The 17,433-nt window shown below is 49.5% G+C and overlaps 1 protein-coding gene across 1 annotated transcript in view; it reads right to left on the bottom strand.

Annotated features, from left to right (window-relative positions):
• Positions 1–17,433, bottom strand: part of SORCS3 (sortilin related VPS10 domain containing receptor 3) — a 770,211-nt gene that overhangs the window by 266,282 nt on the left and 486,496 nt on the right. Inside the window, exon 6 of the mRNA XM_069754246.1 lies at positions 15,028–15,092. Within this exon, the coding sequence (XP_069610347.1) occupies positions 15,028–15,092 (65 nt within the window). The remainder of the gene's footprint in view (positions 1–15,027; positions 15,093–17,433) is intronic.

Below are 17,433 nucleotides of genomic sequence, written 5' to 3'. Positions count from 1 at the left end.
ATTTGTGTGTGTGTGTGAGTTCTGTATGTGTTGCGTGTTCTTTACAGAACCATAAACTTATAATAGCACAATGTTGATGCCGACAGCCGCGCACAGATGTATTTTTGCATTATTTCACAGTGCCTGATGAGTACCGGATGCATGGTTGGTTGAGAAGCGCCCGTGGGTGCAGAAGTGTTTGTGGCCCGCATATTAATAAAGTACAAAAAATCCCTGACCTATGTGGTCAGCATATTAATAAAGTGCAAAAACATGATAACATAAGTCCTAAATGACTAATAACCGCATATTAATAAAGTGCAAAAACATGATAACATAAGTCCTAAATGACTAATAACCGCATATTAATAAAGTGCAAAAACATGATAACATAAGTCCTAAATGCCTAATAATCGCATATTAATCATAAATAAGTTCTAAATGTCTATTTCTTGTGTGTTGTATGTTAATAAAGTGCAAAAATCACTGGCGACAGGTCTCAGCCCATAAAGAAAAAGAAGCGCCTACTAAAACAGGCCGGCGGGTTTATCGGTCCTCTTTTAGCTTTTGCAATCCCAATAATAACAAGCCTGATCGCCGGAAGATAATGGAGCATACAACGAAAATGTATCTAGTCCCCAAACAGGAGCTAGACAAACTAAGACCCGGTACTACAGATAACATACGCGACAGTGTTATTCGGCGCCTTGATGGTGAGATTAGCGACATTTTACAGCGTCGTGACATTCCCGATGATGTGAAAATTAAAATGTATAGCGCTGTGCTACAACGCTACTTGGTACATACGAGGCACAGCTCAAAAGAAGTAACGGCTTTAAATCTCGTTAGCCCTCCTGATCCTGGTCAGCAGCAATTGCCAAATACCGACTCTGATAAAAATCATGAGATCGCTGAAATTGTCGGCCATATAAACCAAAGATATAAAAAGAATGCTGAATTTTTACTAAACAGGCTGCTGCAGAATAAAAATGTCACAGCATGGAATAATAATGCTGAATTTATTTTCAAAGGATCCGTAATACCAGGGTCTAACTTACTGGATTTGGTACGTAGTACAACGCAGAGTCATGCTCTGAACAGTAGAAATTTACCGCCGGGTTGGGATTCATTTATGCAGGCTATGGCAGAGCTAAATATGCCGTCTACAGTTGTGGGTAACCCCGCTACTAGGAAGCTTTTAGATGAATTAAAAATTACCAACAGTGAGACACGCTCTGTATCTACACCGCTGAAGTTAGCGGCGTCACCCCGTACAATTCAATCTTTACATTCCCCGTCATTAGGTACCACACGTGGAACTTTGCTACCTAAAAAAAGGTCTCTACCGCTGCTACAAACCATGTGGCTCACGATGTAAAGAATGTACTGGATAAATGCTGTACACGCCTTGTAACGCTATATTAATTATTTTGTAAGAAGTGTAATTGATCATTGTACTGTTACTGTACTGTCATATTACTGTATTGTAATGTTTTTACTTTTTATATTCTGTAAGAATTTTTTATAGTGTTGAAATGTCTTTGAGATGCTGTTTTATCGTGAGAAATAAATCTTTTAAATTTTTTTTACAATATCGTGTCTTTGGTTTTTATTCGTATAAAACACGCCGCTTCTTACTTGTATTGTAACATTGGGTCATATTATAACTTGTGTTGTGACATTGGTGCATATCTCTTCTGTGTATATAAGCCAGCCACAAGGATAAAACCTGCTACAATGTGAATAAACACAGCTTGCAATGGCCTCAGTAGATAACAAATAACCTCAGATGCCATCTTCAGGACACAATAACTTTTCTGTTTGTGGAAATAAACATTTATGGGGTACGCAAATACAACAACAATTGCTTGACCTAGGTGTTATGAACCTCTGAACCGCAGTTAACCTAATTTAGATAATGTTCACCATTTAGTTAGTGTTCACCATTTACAAAAACAAATAGACAGCTTTAAGTTCTCCACTATATGAATACACTGCAAATACCCACAGCAGATTCTCTGTTTGGGAAAATAAACATTTAGTTAATGTTCACCATAGTGTTCAGTAGAGACACATATAAACAGCTTTAAGTTCTCCACTATATGAATACACTGTGAATAAAACAAAAGCTTACAGAATCAAACTCGGGGATACGTATAAAATCTATTATAAACAAATGAGAAAGGTGTTATAAACCACGTGTAAAATAAATACACGACTAGGCTATAATTATAAACATGTGTTATTCCACAAAATACGGGAATAATATCAAAACTACAACAAATTAAACTATATTAAACTATATCAAAAGGGGAAATCAAACAAGGAGGGACAGCTGGATACCAGCCGTCAAACAAGGGGAGGGGAGGGGTTACACACTTTGATACACTTTGATAGGGGCGGGGCACCTGTCAGATTGAGTTTGACGAAACCACCCGCTTATACACTACTTCCGCCATTTAACCCTTTAAATTTAATACCTAGAACGCCCAAATTTTGCATATACACACTACTGACATTAGTAGTGTGGAATATGCAAAAAAAATGGGGATATGACATGGTTTACTGTATGTAAACCAGGTCTCATATCATGTCGGGTTTAGGAAGGAGATAGCAACAGCCGGTAATTGAATTACCGGCTTTAAAGCTATCTAGCGCTGTATGAAGTAATAATATATATACATATATGTGTCTACTGACATATATATATATATATATATATATATATATATATATATATATAGACAGTATATATGTTTTTGTTTTGTTTTTTACACATGGATCCCTTGTATAGCCGTATGTCGGTTTTGCAAGCCTGCGAAAAAAACACGCAGTACGGATGCCATACGGATTACATACGGAGGATGCCATGCGCAAAAAACGCTGAAACACCCTGCCTACGGAGGAGATACAGAACACTATTTTGGGGACTTTTCAGCGTATTACGGCCGTAATATACGGACCGTATTGTCTTACGCTGAGTGTGACTCCAGCCTTATGGGTGAGTCTGTGAGGAGAGCTGGAGCTAAGCAGACATGCGGCTCTGCAGCTCCTGACAGGTGTCAGGCAGATTGTAAGAGACAGTGAGGGGAGAAGGAGCAAAGGAGAGGAAAGATACTGGGAGTGGAGCTGCGAGTGGGTTCACTCTAGGATCAAGCGCAGAAACCAGAGGCCGGAATTCTGAGGTTGTGGGGGTAACTGTATGCCCCACAGCAGAAACCGGAGGGCAGGAGATTCCAAGTCTCCTAGCCACAAATGCACCCGAAGGCACAGCAACAGAATAGAGCCTGGAGTCACCATAAGAAGGGACACCTGTAAAAAGGCTCAAGCTGCCTGCTATGTGGGTAGTGTCCACCTAAGGCCGGGATCACACATGCGAGAAACACATCCGTGTCTCGCATGTGAAATCCAAGCTCTGGCGCCGGCACTTCGGAGCGGAGCGTGCGGCCGCATAGCAACACATGGAGCCGCACGCTCCGCTCTGGAGTGCCGGCGCCAGAGCTTGGATTTCACATGCGAGACACGGACGTGTTTCTCGCATGTGTGATCCCGGCCTAAGAGGACAGATTGAGACTGGACCTTGTGTGAAGCCTTAGGCAGCAAAGGACTGAGAACACAGCGCAGTAAGGAAGGCTTCCAACCCCACCTGGCTAGGGGGATTCCGAATTGCTTCCAGACTGTGCCTGCATTCTACCAGTAAAAGATAAAGAGACTGCAACCTTGTGTCCTCCAATTCTTTCCTACACTACACCATCTATCATCTTTGCCTATTACACGGGAGCCCTGGGGATTAAGCTCTACCTGTGGGCAGTCATACCATCCAAACTGCAATACTATCATCTCCAGTGGACCCCTTTAAGCAGTGTTGGCCATCCCTGGCCGAGTACCACAGGTGGCGTCACGAACATTACTACATTAGACTCTATTCCCATTTCCATTAACCACTTTTATTGGACACCCAGGGTCAAAGACCGGGTCACTGCCACCATGACCACCCCTTTAAGAACAGAACCGGCCCGATACCGAGTTCCCCACGGTCCTAGCGGGCGCTCCAACTGCCCATCAAATCAATCATCAGTATCTGGTTGCGTCATTCACCTCCATCATTAGTATCTGGTGACCGCCCGTCACCTCCATCATCAGTATCTGGTGACCACCCGTCTCCTCCATCATCAGTATCTGGTGACCGCTCATCTCCTCCATCATCAGTATCTGGTGACCGCCCATCTCCTCCATCATCAGTATCTGGTGACCGCTCATCTCCTCTATCATCAGTATCTGGTGACCGCTCATCTCCTCCATCATCAGTATCTGGTGACCGCCCATCTCCTCCATCATCAGTATCTGGTGACCGCTCATCTCCTCTATCATCAGTATCTGGTGACCGCCCATCTCCTCCATCATCAGTATCTGGTGACCGCCTGCCTCCTCCATCATCAGTATCTGGTGACCGCCCATCTCCTCCATCATCAGTATCTGGTGACCGCCCATCTCCTCCATCATCAGTATCTGGTGACCGCCTGCCTCCTCCATCATCAGTATCTGGTGACCGCCCATCTCCTCCATCATCAGTATCTGGTGACCGCCCATCTCCTCCATCATCAGTATCTGGTGACCGCCTGCCTCCTCCATCATCAGTATCTGGTGACCGCCCATCTCCTCCATCATCAGTGTCTGGTGACCGCCCATCACCTCCATCATCAGTGTCTGGTGACCGCTCATCATCACTTCCATCATCAGTATCTGGTGACCGCCCGTCTCCTCCATCATCAGTATCTGGTGACCGCCCATCTCCTCCATCATCAGTGTCTGGTGACCGCCCATCACCTCCATCATCAGTATCTGGTGACCGCTCATCATCACTTCCATCATCAGTATCTGGTGACCGCCCATCTCCTCCATCATCAGTATCTGGTGACCGCCCATCGCCTCCATCATCAGTATCTGGTGACCTCCCATCACCTCCATCATCAGTATCTGGTGACCGCCCATCACCTCCATCATCAGTATCTGGTGATCGCCTGTCTCCTCCATCATCAGTATCTGGTGACCGCCCATCACCTCCATCATCAGTATCTGGTGACCGCCTGTCTCCTCCATCATCAGTATCTGGTGACCGCCCATCTCCTCCATCATCAGTATCTGGTGCCGGCCGGTCTCCTCCATCATCAGTATCTGGCGACCACCCATCTCCTCCATCATCAGTATCTGGTGACCGCCCATCACCTCCATCATCAGTATCTGGTGACCGCCCATCTCCTCCATCATCAGTATCTGGTGACCGCTTGTCTCCTCCATCATCAGTATCTGGTGACCGCCCGTCTCCTCCATCATCAGTATCTGGTGACCGCCCGTCACCTCCATCATCAGTATCTGGTGACCGCTTGTCTCCTCCATCATCAGTATCTGGTGACCGCTCATCACCTCCATCATCAGTATCTGGTGACCGCTTGTCTCCTCCATCATCAGTATCTGGTGACCGCCCATCACCTCCATCATCAGTATCTGGTGACCGCTCATCTCCTCTATAATCAGTATCTGGTGACCGCTCATCTCCTCCATCATCAGTATCTGGTGACCGCTCATCTCCTCCATCATCAGTATCTGGTGACCGCCCATCTCCTCCATCATCAGTATCTGGTGACCGCCCGTCTCCTCCATCATCAGTATCTGGTGACCGCTTGTCTCCTCCATCATCAGTATCTGGTGACCGCCCGTCTCCTCCATCATCAGTATCTGGTGACCACTTGTCTCCTCCATCATCAGTATCTGGTGACCGCTCATCACCTCCATCATCAGTATCTGGTGACCGCCCATCTCCTCCATCATCAGTATCTGGTGACCGCTTGTCTCCTCCATCATCAGTATCTGGTGACCGCCTGTCTCCTCCATCATCAGTATCTGGTGACCGCCCGTCACCTCCATCATCAGTATCTGGTGATCGCCCATCACCTCCATCATCAGTATCTGGTGACCGCCCATCTCCTCCATCATCAGTATCTGGTGACCGCTTGTCTCCTCCATCATCAGTATCTGGTGACCGCCTGTCTCCTCCATCATCAGTATCTGGTGACCGCCCATCTCCTTCATCATCAGTATCTGGTGACCGCCTGTCTCCTCCATCATCAGTATCTGGTGACCGCCCGTCACCTCCATCATCAGTATCTGGTGACCGCCCGTCACCTCCATCATCAGTATCTGGTGATCGCCCATCACCTCCATCATCAGTATCTGGTGACTGCCCTTCACCTCCATCATCAGTATCTGGTGATCGCCCATCACCTCCATCATCAGTATCTGGTGACCGCCCGTCCCCTCCATCATCAGTATCTGGTGACCGCCTGTCTCCTCCATCATCAGTATCTGGTGACCGCCCATCTCCTCCATCATCAGTATCTGGTGACCGCCCATCACCTCCATTACTCCTTCTCGCCACTTGTACTCAGGTTATGGAGAATCTCGGTAGCAGAAGATTGTTCCAAACATCTTGGAGACCTGACCCCAGATCTTCTGTGTATGAGGCTTCTGCAGATCCTTCTGTCTCTTCATGGATCCCAGAAAGACGGGATGATGTGAGATCAGGGATCTGTGGGGCCGGATCATCACCCCTAGGATTCCTCGTAATTAATGACATTGTCTGGATGTTGGGGGTCGTTGTCCGGCTGTAGAATATATTTGGAGCCGATCAAACGCCTCCTGATGACATTACATGATGGATAAGTGTCTGCCAGGATTTCTCAGCATGGAGGACACCATTAATCCTGACCAAACCAACAACGCCATTCGCTGAAATGCAGCCGCAAACCTGCAGGATCCTTCACCGTGCTCCACTGCTCCTGCAGACCCTCATTATTGTGCCGCTCTCCGGACCCTCAGGAACAAGCTGCTTTTGTTACCGCCGAATATTTCACATTTTGACTGATCCATCCACACACTTCGTGACATTATATGGCAGTATTATTTACATAGAGCACAGAGTTATTATTATTATATGGCAGCATTATTTACAAACCACAAAGAGTTACTAATTACGGTAGTTATTATGTGGCAGTATTATTTTCATACTGCATAGAGTTATTAGTTAGGCACTACATGGTAGTATTATTTGGCAGTTGAAAGCATTATATGGCGCTATTATTTGTCAGTTGGGTCTTCTGGGTAATTTCACAATGCATCGCTGGGAACGGAAGCTGGCAGCAGGCGCGTGCGGCTCGGCGGACTACGGAGGGTGAGAATAGCAGGTTTTTTGTTTTTTTATTATTTTTAACATTACATTTTTTTACTATTGATGCCGCATAGGCAGCATCAATAGTAAAAACTTGGTCACACAGGGTTAATAGCAGCGGTAACGGAGTGAGTTACCCGCGGCATAACACGGTCCGTTACCGCTGGCATTAACCCTGTGTGAGCGGTGACTGCGGGGAGTATGGAGCGGGCGCCAGGCACTGACTGCGGGGAGTATGGAGCGGGCGCCAGGCACTGACTGCGGGGAGTATGGAGCGGGCGCCAGGCACTGACTGCGGGGAGTATGGAGCGGGCGCCGGTCACTGACTGCAGGGACTATGGAGCGGTCGCCAGGCACTGACTGCGGGGAGTATGGAGCGGGCGCCGGTCACTGACTGAAGGGACTATGGAGCGGTCGCCAGGCACTGACTGCGGGGAGTATGGAGCGGGCGCCAGGCACTGACTGCGGGGAGTATGGAGCGGGCACCAGGCACTGACTGCGGGGAGTATGGAGCGGGCGCCAGGCACTGACTGCAGGGGAGTATGGAGCGGTCGCCAGGCACTGACTGCAGGGGAGTATGGAGCGGGCACCAGGCACTGACTGCAGGGGAGTATGGAGCGGGCGCCGGGCACTGACTGCGGGGAGTATGGAGCGGGCGCCAGGCACTGACTGCGGGGAGTATGGAGCGGGCGCCAGGCACTGACTGCGGGGAGTATGGAGCAGACGCCAGGCACTGACTGCAGGGGAGTATGGAGCGGGCGCCAGGCACTGACTGCGGGGAGTATGGAGCGGGCGCCAGGCACTGACTGCGGGGAGTATGGAGCGGGCGCCGGTCACTGACTGCAGGGAGTATGGAGCGGTCGCCAGGCACTGACTGCGGGGAGTATGGAGCGGGCGCCAGGCACTGACTGCGGGGAGTATGGAGCGGGCGCCGGTCACTGACTGCAGGGAGTATGGAGCGGTCGCCAGGCACTGACTGCGGGGAGTATGGAGTGGGCGCCAGGCACTGACTGCAGGGGAGTATGGAGCGGGCGCCGGGCACTGACTGCGGGGAGTATGGAGCGGGCGCCAGGCACTGACTGCGGGGAGTATGGAGCGGGCGCCAGGCACTGACTGCAGGGGAGTATGGAGCGCTCGCCAGGCACTGACTGCGGGGAGTATGGAGCGGTCGCCAGGCACTGACTGCGGGGAGTATGGAGCGGGCGCCGGTCACTGACTGCAGGGACTATGGAGCGGGCGCCAGGCACTGACTGCGGGGAGTACGGAGCAGGCGCCGGTCACTGACTGCAGGGACTATGGAGCGGTCGCCAGGCACTGACTGCGGGGAGTATGGAGCGGGCACCAGGCACTGACTGCAGGGGAGTATGGAGCGGGCGCCGGGCACTGACTGCGGGGAGTATGGAGCGGGCGCCAGGCACTGACTGCGGGGAGTATGGAGCGGGCGCCAGGCACTGACTGCGGGGAGTATAGAGCGGACGCCAGGCACTGACTGCAGGGGAGTATGGAGCGGGCGCCAGGCACTGACTGCGGGGAGTGTGGAGCGGGCGCCAGGCACTGACTGCGGGGAGTATGGAGCGGGCGCCGGTCACTGACTGCAGGGAGTATGGAGCGGTCGCCAGGCACTGACTGCGGGGAGTATGGAGCGGGCGCCAGGCACTGACTGCAGGGGAGTATGGAGCGGGCGCCGGGCACTGACTGCAGGGAGTATGGAGCGGGCGCCAGGCACTGACTGCGGGGAGTATGGAGCGGGCGCCAGGCACTGACTGCAGGGGAGTATGGAGCGGTCGCCAGGCACTGACTGCGGGGAGTATGGAGCGGTCGCCAGGCACTGACTGCGGGGAGTATGGAGCGGTCGCCAGGCACTGACTGCGGGGAGTATGGAGCGGTCGCCAGGCACTGACTGCGGGGAGTATGGAGCGGTCGCCAGGCACTGACTGCGGGGAGTATGGAGCGGGCGCCGGTCACTGACTGCAGGGAGTATGGAGCGGTCGCCAGGCACTGACTGCAGGGGAGTATGGAGCGGGCGCCAGGCACTGACTGCAGGGGAGTATGGAGCGGGCGCCGGGCACTGACTGCGGGGAGTATGGAGCGGGCGCCAGGCACTGACTGCGGGGAGTATGGAGCGGTCGCCAGGCACTGACTGCGGGGAGTATGGAGCGGTCGCCAGGCACTGACTGCGGGGAGTATGGAGCGGTCGCCAGGCACTGACTGCGGGGAGTATGGAGCGGTCGCCAGGCACTGACTGCGGGGAGTATGGAGCGGTCGCCAGGCACTGACGGCGGGGAGTATGGAGCGGGCGCCGGTCACTGACTGCAGGGAGTATGGAGCGGTCGCCAGGCACTGACTGCAGGGGAGTATGGAGCGGGCGCCAGGCACTGACTGCAGGGGAGTATGGAGCGGGCGCCGGGCACTGACTGCGGGGAGTATGGAGCGGGCGCCAGGCACTGACTGCGGGGAGTATGGAGCGGGCGCCGGGCACTGACTGCAGGGGAGTATGGAGCGGTCGCCAGGCACTGACTGCGGGGAGTATGGAGCGGTCGCCAGGCACTGACTGCGGGGAGTATGGAGCGGTCGCCAGGCACTGACTGCGGGGAGTATGGAGCGGTCGCCAGGCACTGACTGCGGGGAGTATGGAGCGGTCGCCAGGCACTGACTGCGGGGAGTATGGAGCGGTCGCCAGGCACTGACTGCGGGGAGTATGGAGCGGGAGCCGGGCACTGACTGCGGGGAGTATGGAGCGGGCGCCAGGCACTGACTGCAGGGGAGTATGGAGCGGTCGCCGGGCACTGACTGCGGGGAGTATGAAGCGGGCGCCAGGCACTGACTGCAGGGGAGTATGAAGCGGGCGCCGGCCACTGACTGTGGGGAGTTATGGAGCGGGCGCCAGGCACACTGACTGCGGGGAGTATGGAGCGGGCGCCAGGCACTGACTGCAGGGGAGTATGGAGCGGGCGCCGGTCACTGACTGCGGGGAGTATGGAGAGGCCGCCGGGCACTGACTGCGGGGAGTATGGAGCGGGCGCCAGGCACTGACTGCGGGGAGTATGGAGCGGGTGCCAGGCACTGACTGCAGGGAGTATGGAGCGGGCGCCAGGCACTGACTGCGGGGAGTATGGAGCGGGCGCCGGGCACTGACTGCAGGGGAGTATGGAGCGGGCGCCAGGCACTGACTGCAGGGGAGTATGAAGCGGGGGCCGGCCACTGACTGTGGGGAGTATGGAGTGGGCGCCAGGCACACTGACTGCGGGGAGTATGGCGCGGGCGCCAGGCACTGACTGCAGGGGAGTATGGAGCGGGCGCCGGTCACTGACTGCAGGGAGTATGGAGCGGTCGCCAGGCACTGACTGCGGGGAGTATGGAGTGGGCGCCAGGCACTGACTGCAGGGGAGTATGGAGCGGGCGCCGGTCACTGACTGCGGGGAGTATGGAGCGGCCGCCGGGCACTGACTGCGGGGAGTATGGAGCGGGCGCCAGGCACTGACTGCGGGGAGTATGGAGCGGGTGCCAGGCACTGACTGCAGGGAGTATGGAGCGGGCGCCAGGCACTGACTGCGGGGAGTATGGAGCGGGCGCCGGGCACTGACTGCAGGGGAGTATGGAGCGGGCGCCAGGCACACTGCCTGCGGGGAGTATGGAGCGGGCGCCAGGCCCTGACTGCAGGGGAGTATAGAGCGGGCGCCGGCCACTGACTGCGGGGAGTATGGAGCGGGCGCCAGGCACACTGACTGCGGGGAGTATGGAGCGGGCGCCGGGCACTGACTGCAGGGGAGTATGGAGCGGGCGCCGGGCACTGACTGCGGGTAGTATGGAGCGGGCGCCAGGCACTGACTGCGGGGAGTATGGAGCAGGCGCCAGGCACTGACTGCAGTGGAGTATGGAGCGGGCGCCGGCCACTGACTGCGGGGAGTATGGAGCGGGCGCCGGCCACTGACTGCGGGGAGTAAGGAGCAGCCATTTTTCCACCGGACTGTACCCGTCGCTGATTGGTCGTGGCTGTTTTGCCGCGACCAATCAGCGACTTGGATTTCCATGACAGACAGAGGCCGCGACCAATGAATATCTGTGACAGACAGACAGAAGGACAGATAGAAAGACGGAAGTGACCCTTAGACAATTATATAGTAGATTATTTGGCAGTTGAGAGCATTATATGGCGGAATTATTTGGCAATTGAAGGCATGATATTGCAGTTCAGGGCATTATATGGCGCTATTATTTGGCAGAGCTGCACTCACTATTCTGCTGGTGCAGTCACTGTGTACATACATTACAATACTGATCCTGAGTTACATCCTGTATTATACCCCAGAGCTGCACTCACTATTCTGCTGGTGCAGTCACTGTGTACATACATTACATTACTGATCCTGAGTTACCTCCTGTATTATCCTCCAGAGCTGCACTCACTATTCTGCTGGTGGAGTCACTGTGTACATACATTACATTACTGATCCTGAGTTACCTCCTGGATTATACTCCAGAGCTGCACTCACTATTCTGCTGGTGCAGTCACTGTGTACATACATTACATTACTGATCCTGAGTTACCTCCTGGATTATACTCCAGAGCTGCACTCACTATTCTGCTGGTGCAGTCACTGTGTACATACATTACATTACTGATCCTGAGTTACATCCTGTATTATACTCCAGAGCTGCACTCACTATTCTGCTGGTGCAGTCACTGTGTACATACATTACATTACTGATCCTGAGTTACATCCTGTATTATACTCCAGAGCTGCACTCACTATTCTGCTGGTGCAGTCACTGTGTACATACATTACATTACTGATCCTGAGTTACATGCTGTATTATACTCCAGAGCTGCACTCACTATTCTGCTGGTGCAGTCACTGTGTATATACATTACATTACTGATCCTGAGTTACATCCTGTATTATACTCCAGAGCTGCACTCACTATTCTGCTGGTGCAGTCACTGTGTACATACATTACATTACTGATCCTGAGTTACATCCTGTATTATACTCCAGAGCTGCACTCACTATTCTGCTGGTGCCGTCACTGTGTACATACATTACATTACTGATCCTGAGTTACATCCTGTATTATACTCCAGAGCTGCACTCACTATTCTGCTGGTGCAGTCACTGTGTACATACATTACATTACTGATCCTGAGTTACATCCTGTATTATACTCAAGAGCTGCACCCACTATTCTTCTGGTGCAGTCACTGTGTACATACATTACATTACTGATCCTGAGTTACATCCTGTATTATACCCCAGAGCTGCACTCACTATTCTGCTGGTGCAGTCACTGTGTACATACATTACATTACTGATCCTGAGTTACATCCTGTATTATACCCCAGAGCTGCACTCACTATTCTGCTGGTGCAGTCACTGTGTACATACATTACATTACTGAATCTGAGTTACATCCTGTATTATACTCCAGAGCTGCACTCACTATTCTTCTGGTGCAGTCACTGTGTACATACATTACATTACTGATCCTGAGTTACCTCCTGTATTATACTCCAGAGCTGCACTCACTATTCTGCTGGTGCAGTCACTGTGTACATACATTACATTACTGATCCTGAGTTACATCCTGTATTATACCCCAGAGCTGCACTCACTATTCTGCTGGTGCAGTCACTGTGTACATACATTACATTACTGAATCTGAGTTACATCCTGTATTATACCCCAGAGCTGCACTCACTATTCTGCTGGTGCAGTCACTGTGTACATACATTACATTACTGAATCTGAGTTACATCCTGTATTATACTCCAGAGCTGCACTCACTATTCTGCAAATACAATTTTGCATCTAATGTTGCTGTCCAGCTGAAGATAAAAATATTGAAACTGATGCTCCCCTTGGCCAATCCCCCACAGACCTGTGCTGATACATGACCTCACCTATGGACACTTTTTTCCTGGCCTTAACTTGACCGACCAAAAACCTCTGACAACGCCCGGACAGCTAATCACTGTACACTGGACGCACTTCAGCTAGTAAGTGGTTTACCGGATATTCAGTGCGTCAAGACTGAAGCGGATGAGAAACTCGTCAGTATTGGGTAAGTATCAGAACGGAGGCTTGGAACGATAGTTGAAGGTAATTGCTTGATTTTTTTTTTATTTTTACCAATCTGAACCCCTTCAATAGTATCGATAGTAAATTTCACTGATTGGACAACCCCTTTAAGGATACATAAAGCGATCAAGGAAAATGTAGCAAATTATAATGTAGTTAAACACTTTTCACATCCACTTAGATATTCATGGAATGTATGTAGAAAATAAGAATCTGTAAAACACTTTAGATTTATTATATTTGGTCCAAAATGCGATATTTCGTATTTTATATTGGAAATGTTACCATCAGTAAAGAAACAATGTAGCGCAGTCTGCGAAGGCCAGAATACGAAGGAGAGGCTTAAAGCAGCACGGAGGGGCTGTCTGCAGGGAATTTACTGTTTACCACCACCATTTTGTTACTTAAAGGGATTTTCCAATGTTTAGAAAAGTAGAATTTAAGTTATTTCTTGAATGTAATTTAAATTCCACTTTTCTAAACATTGAAAAACCCCTTTCAGTAAAATAATGAAACAAGTACTCTCCCTCCTCCTCTACAGCTTTGCCTCCCTGTTGCTGTTCGGGTTTTTGTGTTCTGATGCAGCCTTAACATCCGTGATTGGCTGCAGCGGTGATGAGCTCTATTGACCTGAAGTCACACCCTAAGCCAAAGCACAGTGACCGCTGCAGTGATGGGGAGCTGGCATTGCAGTGGGGGAGTACTTATTTTACAGCACAGGGATCATTCAGGGTCCACTTTTTGAAAAGTGTACTACCCCTTTAAGAATGTATAATCTTTTGTATCCAATTTTTCTCTCTTTTTCATTGTTCTTGTTCTTAAATACAGAAAAATTAGGCGAATTTGCTAAAATTAGTCAAATAAATCCCTGTCCAGTCAGAACTGGAGCCGCTGGGTCTTTCTTGCATGAGCAGCTCCATAAAAAGGGATTCAGGTCATTACTATAGAAAAATGCTTAAAAGAAATGTTCACTTTGGCATTTTTCACTGATTTTTATGTCCCCGCTATTCCTTGAATAAAAAAATAAAGTATCTACACAAAGCCTTGAATCAAATTTTGCTTCCCATTATGTGTACACAGCTCCTATGCAAATCTTTGTGTTTCCATGGTTACAGACTACAACTGAACCCAGTGTAGTCTGGTACCATAGTAATCTGTTACTCTTTCCTCACTTTTAGGCTATGTTCACACTATGAGCTTTGGGGACGTTTATGATGTTGTAGATTTTCTGCAGCCATTAACTAAAATAGTTTTTTTTTTTTGCATTTTTTCGAAAATAAGCAGCGTAAAAAAAAAAAAAAATCATTAAAACTGATTGCAGTAACGTGGCCTTATAATAGGTTATCAAGGAGAGAGGCCAGAGTGAGCGAGGTAGTAACTGGTGATACATAACTCTGCAGGGAGCTGTGTACACAAAACGGATGGGCATTTATAACTAAGATTATTTAGACTCTTTGAACGCTAATAAAATCAAACTGGATTGGGAAAGCGAACATACCCTTTAAATATTTTTTTCATTTTGAGTGATTGGTAAGGTTGAAAACACAAAGCTTTGGTGGTGGCTGGACATGCTGGGATTTGCAGTGCTTTAGGCATGCAGTGTAGGCTACGTGCGGAGCTGTCGGACGTCAGCTGTCAGACACAAACCTCAATTAAAATGTAAATGTGGGTATTAAAAATCTCATCATTCTGTATTGTGAAAAAAACCACCAAGAGTGGCATTGTGCCCGATGTGGCGGTACTCACGTCCATCAGCCGTCCGCGCCTCCATGTGCACGAGGTCAGGTTCCTTATCTAAGCCCATTACCGACCTACAGGAATGGAAGCGAGAGAAGGAGAGACGACACAATGAGATTCTTTCAGCACAGGCCGGACGAGGAGATAGCGGCATTATTAAACGCCATCGTGTTTTAATTGCATGATCAATGCGGCATAAACAGCTTAAATTGTGTATGAGGGGTGAATTCTTACACCGGACCGCGCACCTGGACCTCGCTATGAAAATACTGGACGGTCTGGGCAGCACTTTACAAGAAAAAGTCATCACTTTTAAATTGCAGCAACAGGTAAAATGTTTGCAATGTCAATCACCGCCATCACTCTGTTCATCCTGTACCCCCTGTTTCATCACATCAAAAGATACTATCTGCACAGGCATAAGAACATCGGAAAACAGGAAGTGTAAACGTTTACGAAATTGTGATACTTTGTAACTGTTTAGATTCTGTGGAAATAAAACTATAAAAATATAAGACCGGGTCTTCCTTACTACATCACATCACTGTACAGCACCCAAATTATCCAACATTGTAGTAAAATGCTAGAATACATTAATCATCGTGTACTGATAGAGCATACAAAGCTGCATTTACTATGCTGCGGCTTCAGAGCTGAAATCGTCCAGCTTTCTCTGCTTGGCTTTTCCATAAAGCTTTGGTGATTGACATTCTGGGCAGTGTCAGCCATGGTGCCAACATATGATGTAGCAATAGCTAGACGTCATTCACAAGCAAAAGAATTGTGAATTCGGCTGTGAATATTACTTGTAGCCAACGAGATGATAAATGAGATTGAACTACAGAAGGAAACTTGCCCAGATGTTAGTTTCCTCCTGATCTCTCTTTTTCTGACTGCCAAACCAAGAAACGTGGTGGAAGTTCACAGCGGGGAGTGGTTTGATCATTTACAGAAGAGAGAACAGTTTGGGGGGAGGCTCCTGCTGCAGTCAGTTGCCTTACAGCCAGACAGAAGTCTGATCTGGGGATCACATGACGGAAGAAAAAAATAATTAGGCATTGGATTCATACGTGTCATAGGATGTATCTATAAAATGATCAGAAGGTAACAATTTAGAGAGGAGAGTGGTTTGGTCACTTTTACTAGACACAACAGTGGGTGAGGCTCCTGCTGCAGCCAGTTGCCTAACAGCCAGACAGAAGTCCAACATGAAGATCGTACAGAGGGGTCGTATAAAAAAACATGCTTAGTTATTGGTTTAATATGTGTCATGTGACGCAAGTATAAAAATAATCAGAAGAACAGAAGTTAAGAATTTCCCGAGGGGAATGGTTCATCGTATTTGGTCCCGTACAGCATAGAAGCCAGTGTGGAGAGCTCCTGCAGCCTCCCGATGCCTTACGGACAGGTCTGATCTGAGATTTGTTCAGAGCAGTGGAGTTAATAAAAAAATGTAGGAGGTCAGATCAGACCTGACAATGTATTCCTATACGACATGTAGCCATGAAAGTAGATGGAGTAGAAGGAGACTTGCCATCGTGTTAACTTCCACTTTACCTTTCATTTTTGGCTGCAAAACTAAGAAGTGATGTGAAGGCATTTTCACGGAGGAGCAGTTTGGCTTAGTAGATCGCTAACAGAGAGGAGAGCTTATTCTGCAGCCAGTTGCCTAACAGCCAGACAGAAGCCTGATCTGAGGATCATACAGAGTGGTCATAATGGTTTGGCATAGTAGATCACTAACAGAGAGGAGAGCTTCTGCTGCAACCAGTTGCCTAACAGCCAGACAGAAGTCTAATCTGAGGATCATACAGAGTGGTCGTAACAGTTTGGCATAGTAGATCACTAACAGAGAGGAGAGCTTCTGCTGCAGCCAGTTGCCTAATAGCCAGACAGAAGTCTAATCTGAGGATCATAGAGAGTGGTCGTAACAGTTTGGTATAGTAGATCGCTAACAGAGAGGAGAGCTTCTGCTGCAACCAGTTGCCTAACAGCCAGACAGAAGTCTAATCTGAGGATCAAAGAGAGTGGTCATAACAGTTTGGCATAGTAGATCGCTAGCAGAGAGGAGAGCTTCTGCTGCAGCCAGTTGCCTAACAGCCAGACAGAAGTCTAATCTGAGGATCATACAGAGTGGTCGTAACAGTTTGGCATAGTAGATCACTAACAGAGAGGAGAGCTTCTGCTGCAGCCAGTTGCCTAATAGCCAGACAGAAGTCTAATCTGAGGATCATAGAGAGTGGTCGTAACAGTTTGGCATAGTAGATCGCTAACAGAGAGGAGAGCTTCTGCTGCAACCAGTTGCCTAACAGCCAGACAGAAGTCTAATCTGAGGATCAAAGAGAGTGGTCATAACAGTTTGGCATAGTAGATCGCTAACAGAGAGGAGAGCTTCTGCTGCAGCCAGTTACCTAA

The sequence above is a fragment of the Ranitomeya imitator genome, chromosome 2 (assembly GCF_032444005.1).
Source record: "Ranitomeya imitator isolate aRanImi1 chromosome 2, aRanImi1.pri, whole genome shotgun sequence".
Lineage (NCBI taxonomy): Eukaryota > Metazoa > Chordata > Amphibia > Anura > Dendrobatidae > Ranitomeya > Ranitomeya imitator.
Note: the sequence above shows the minus strand (reverse complement) of the source record. Positions and strands in the feature narration are given on the sequence as shown.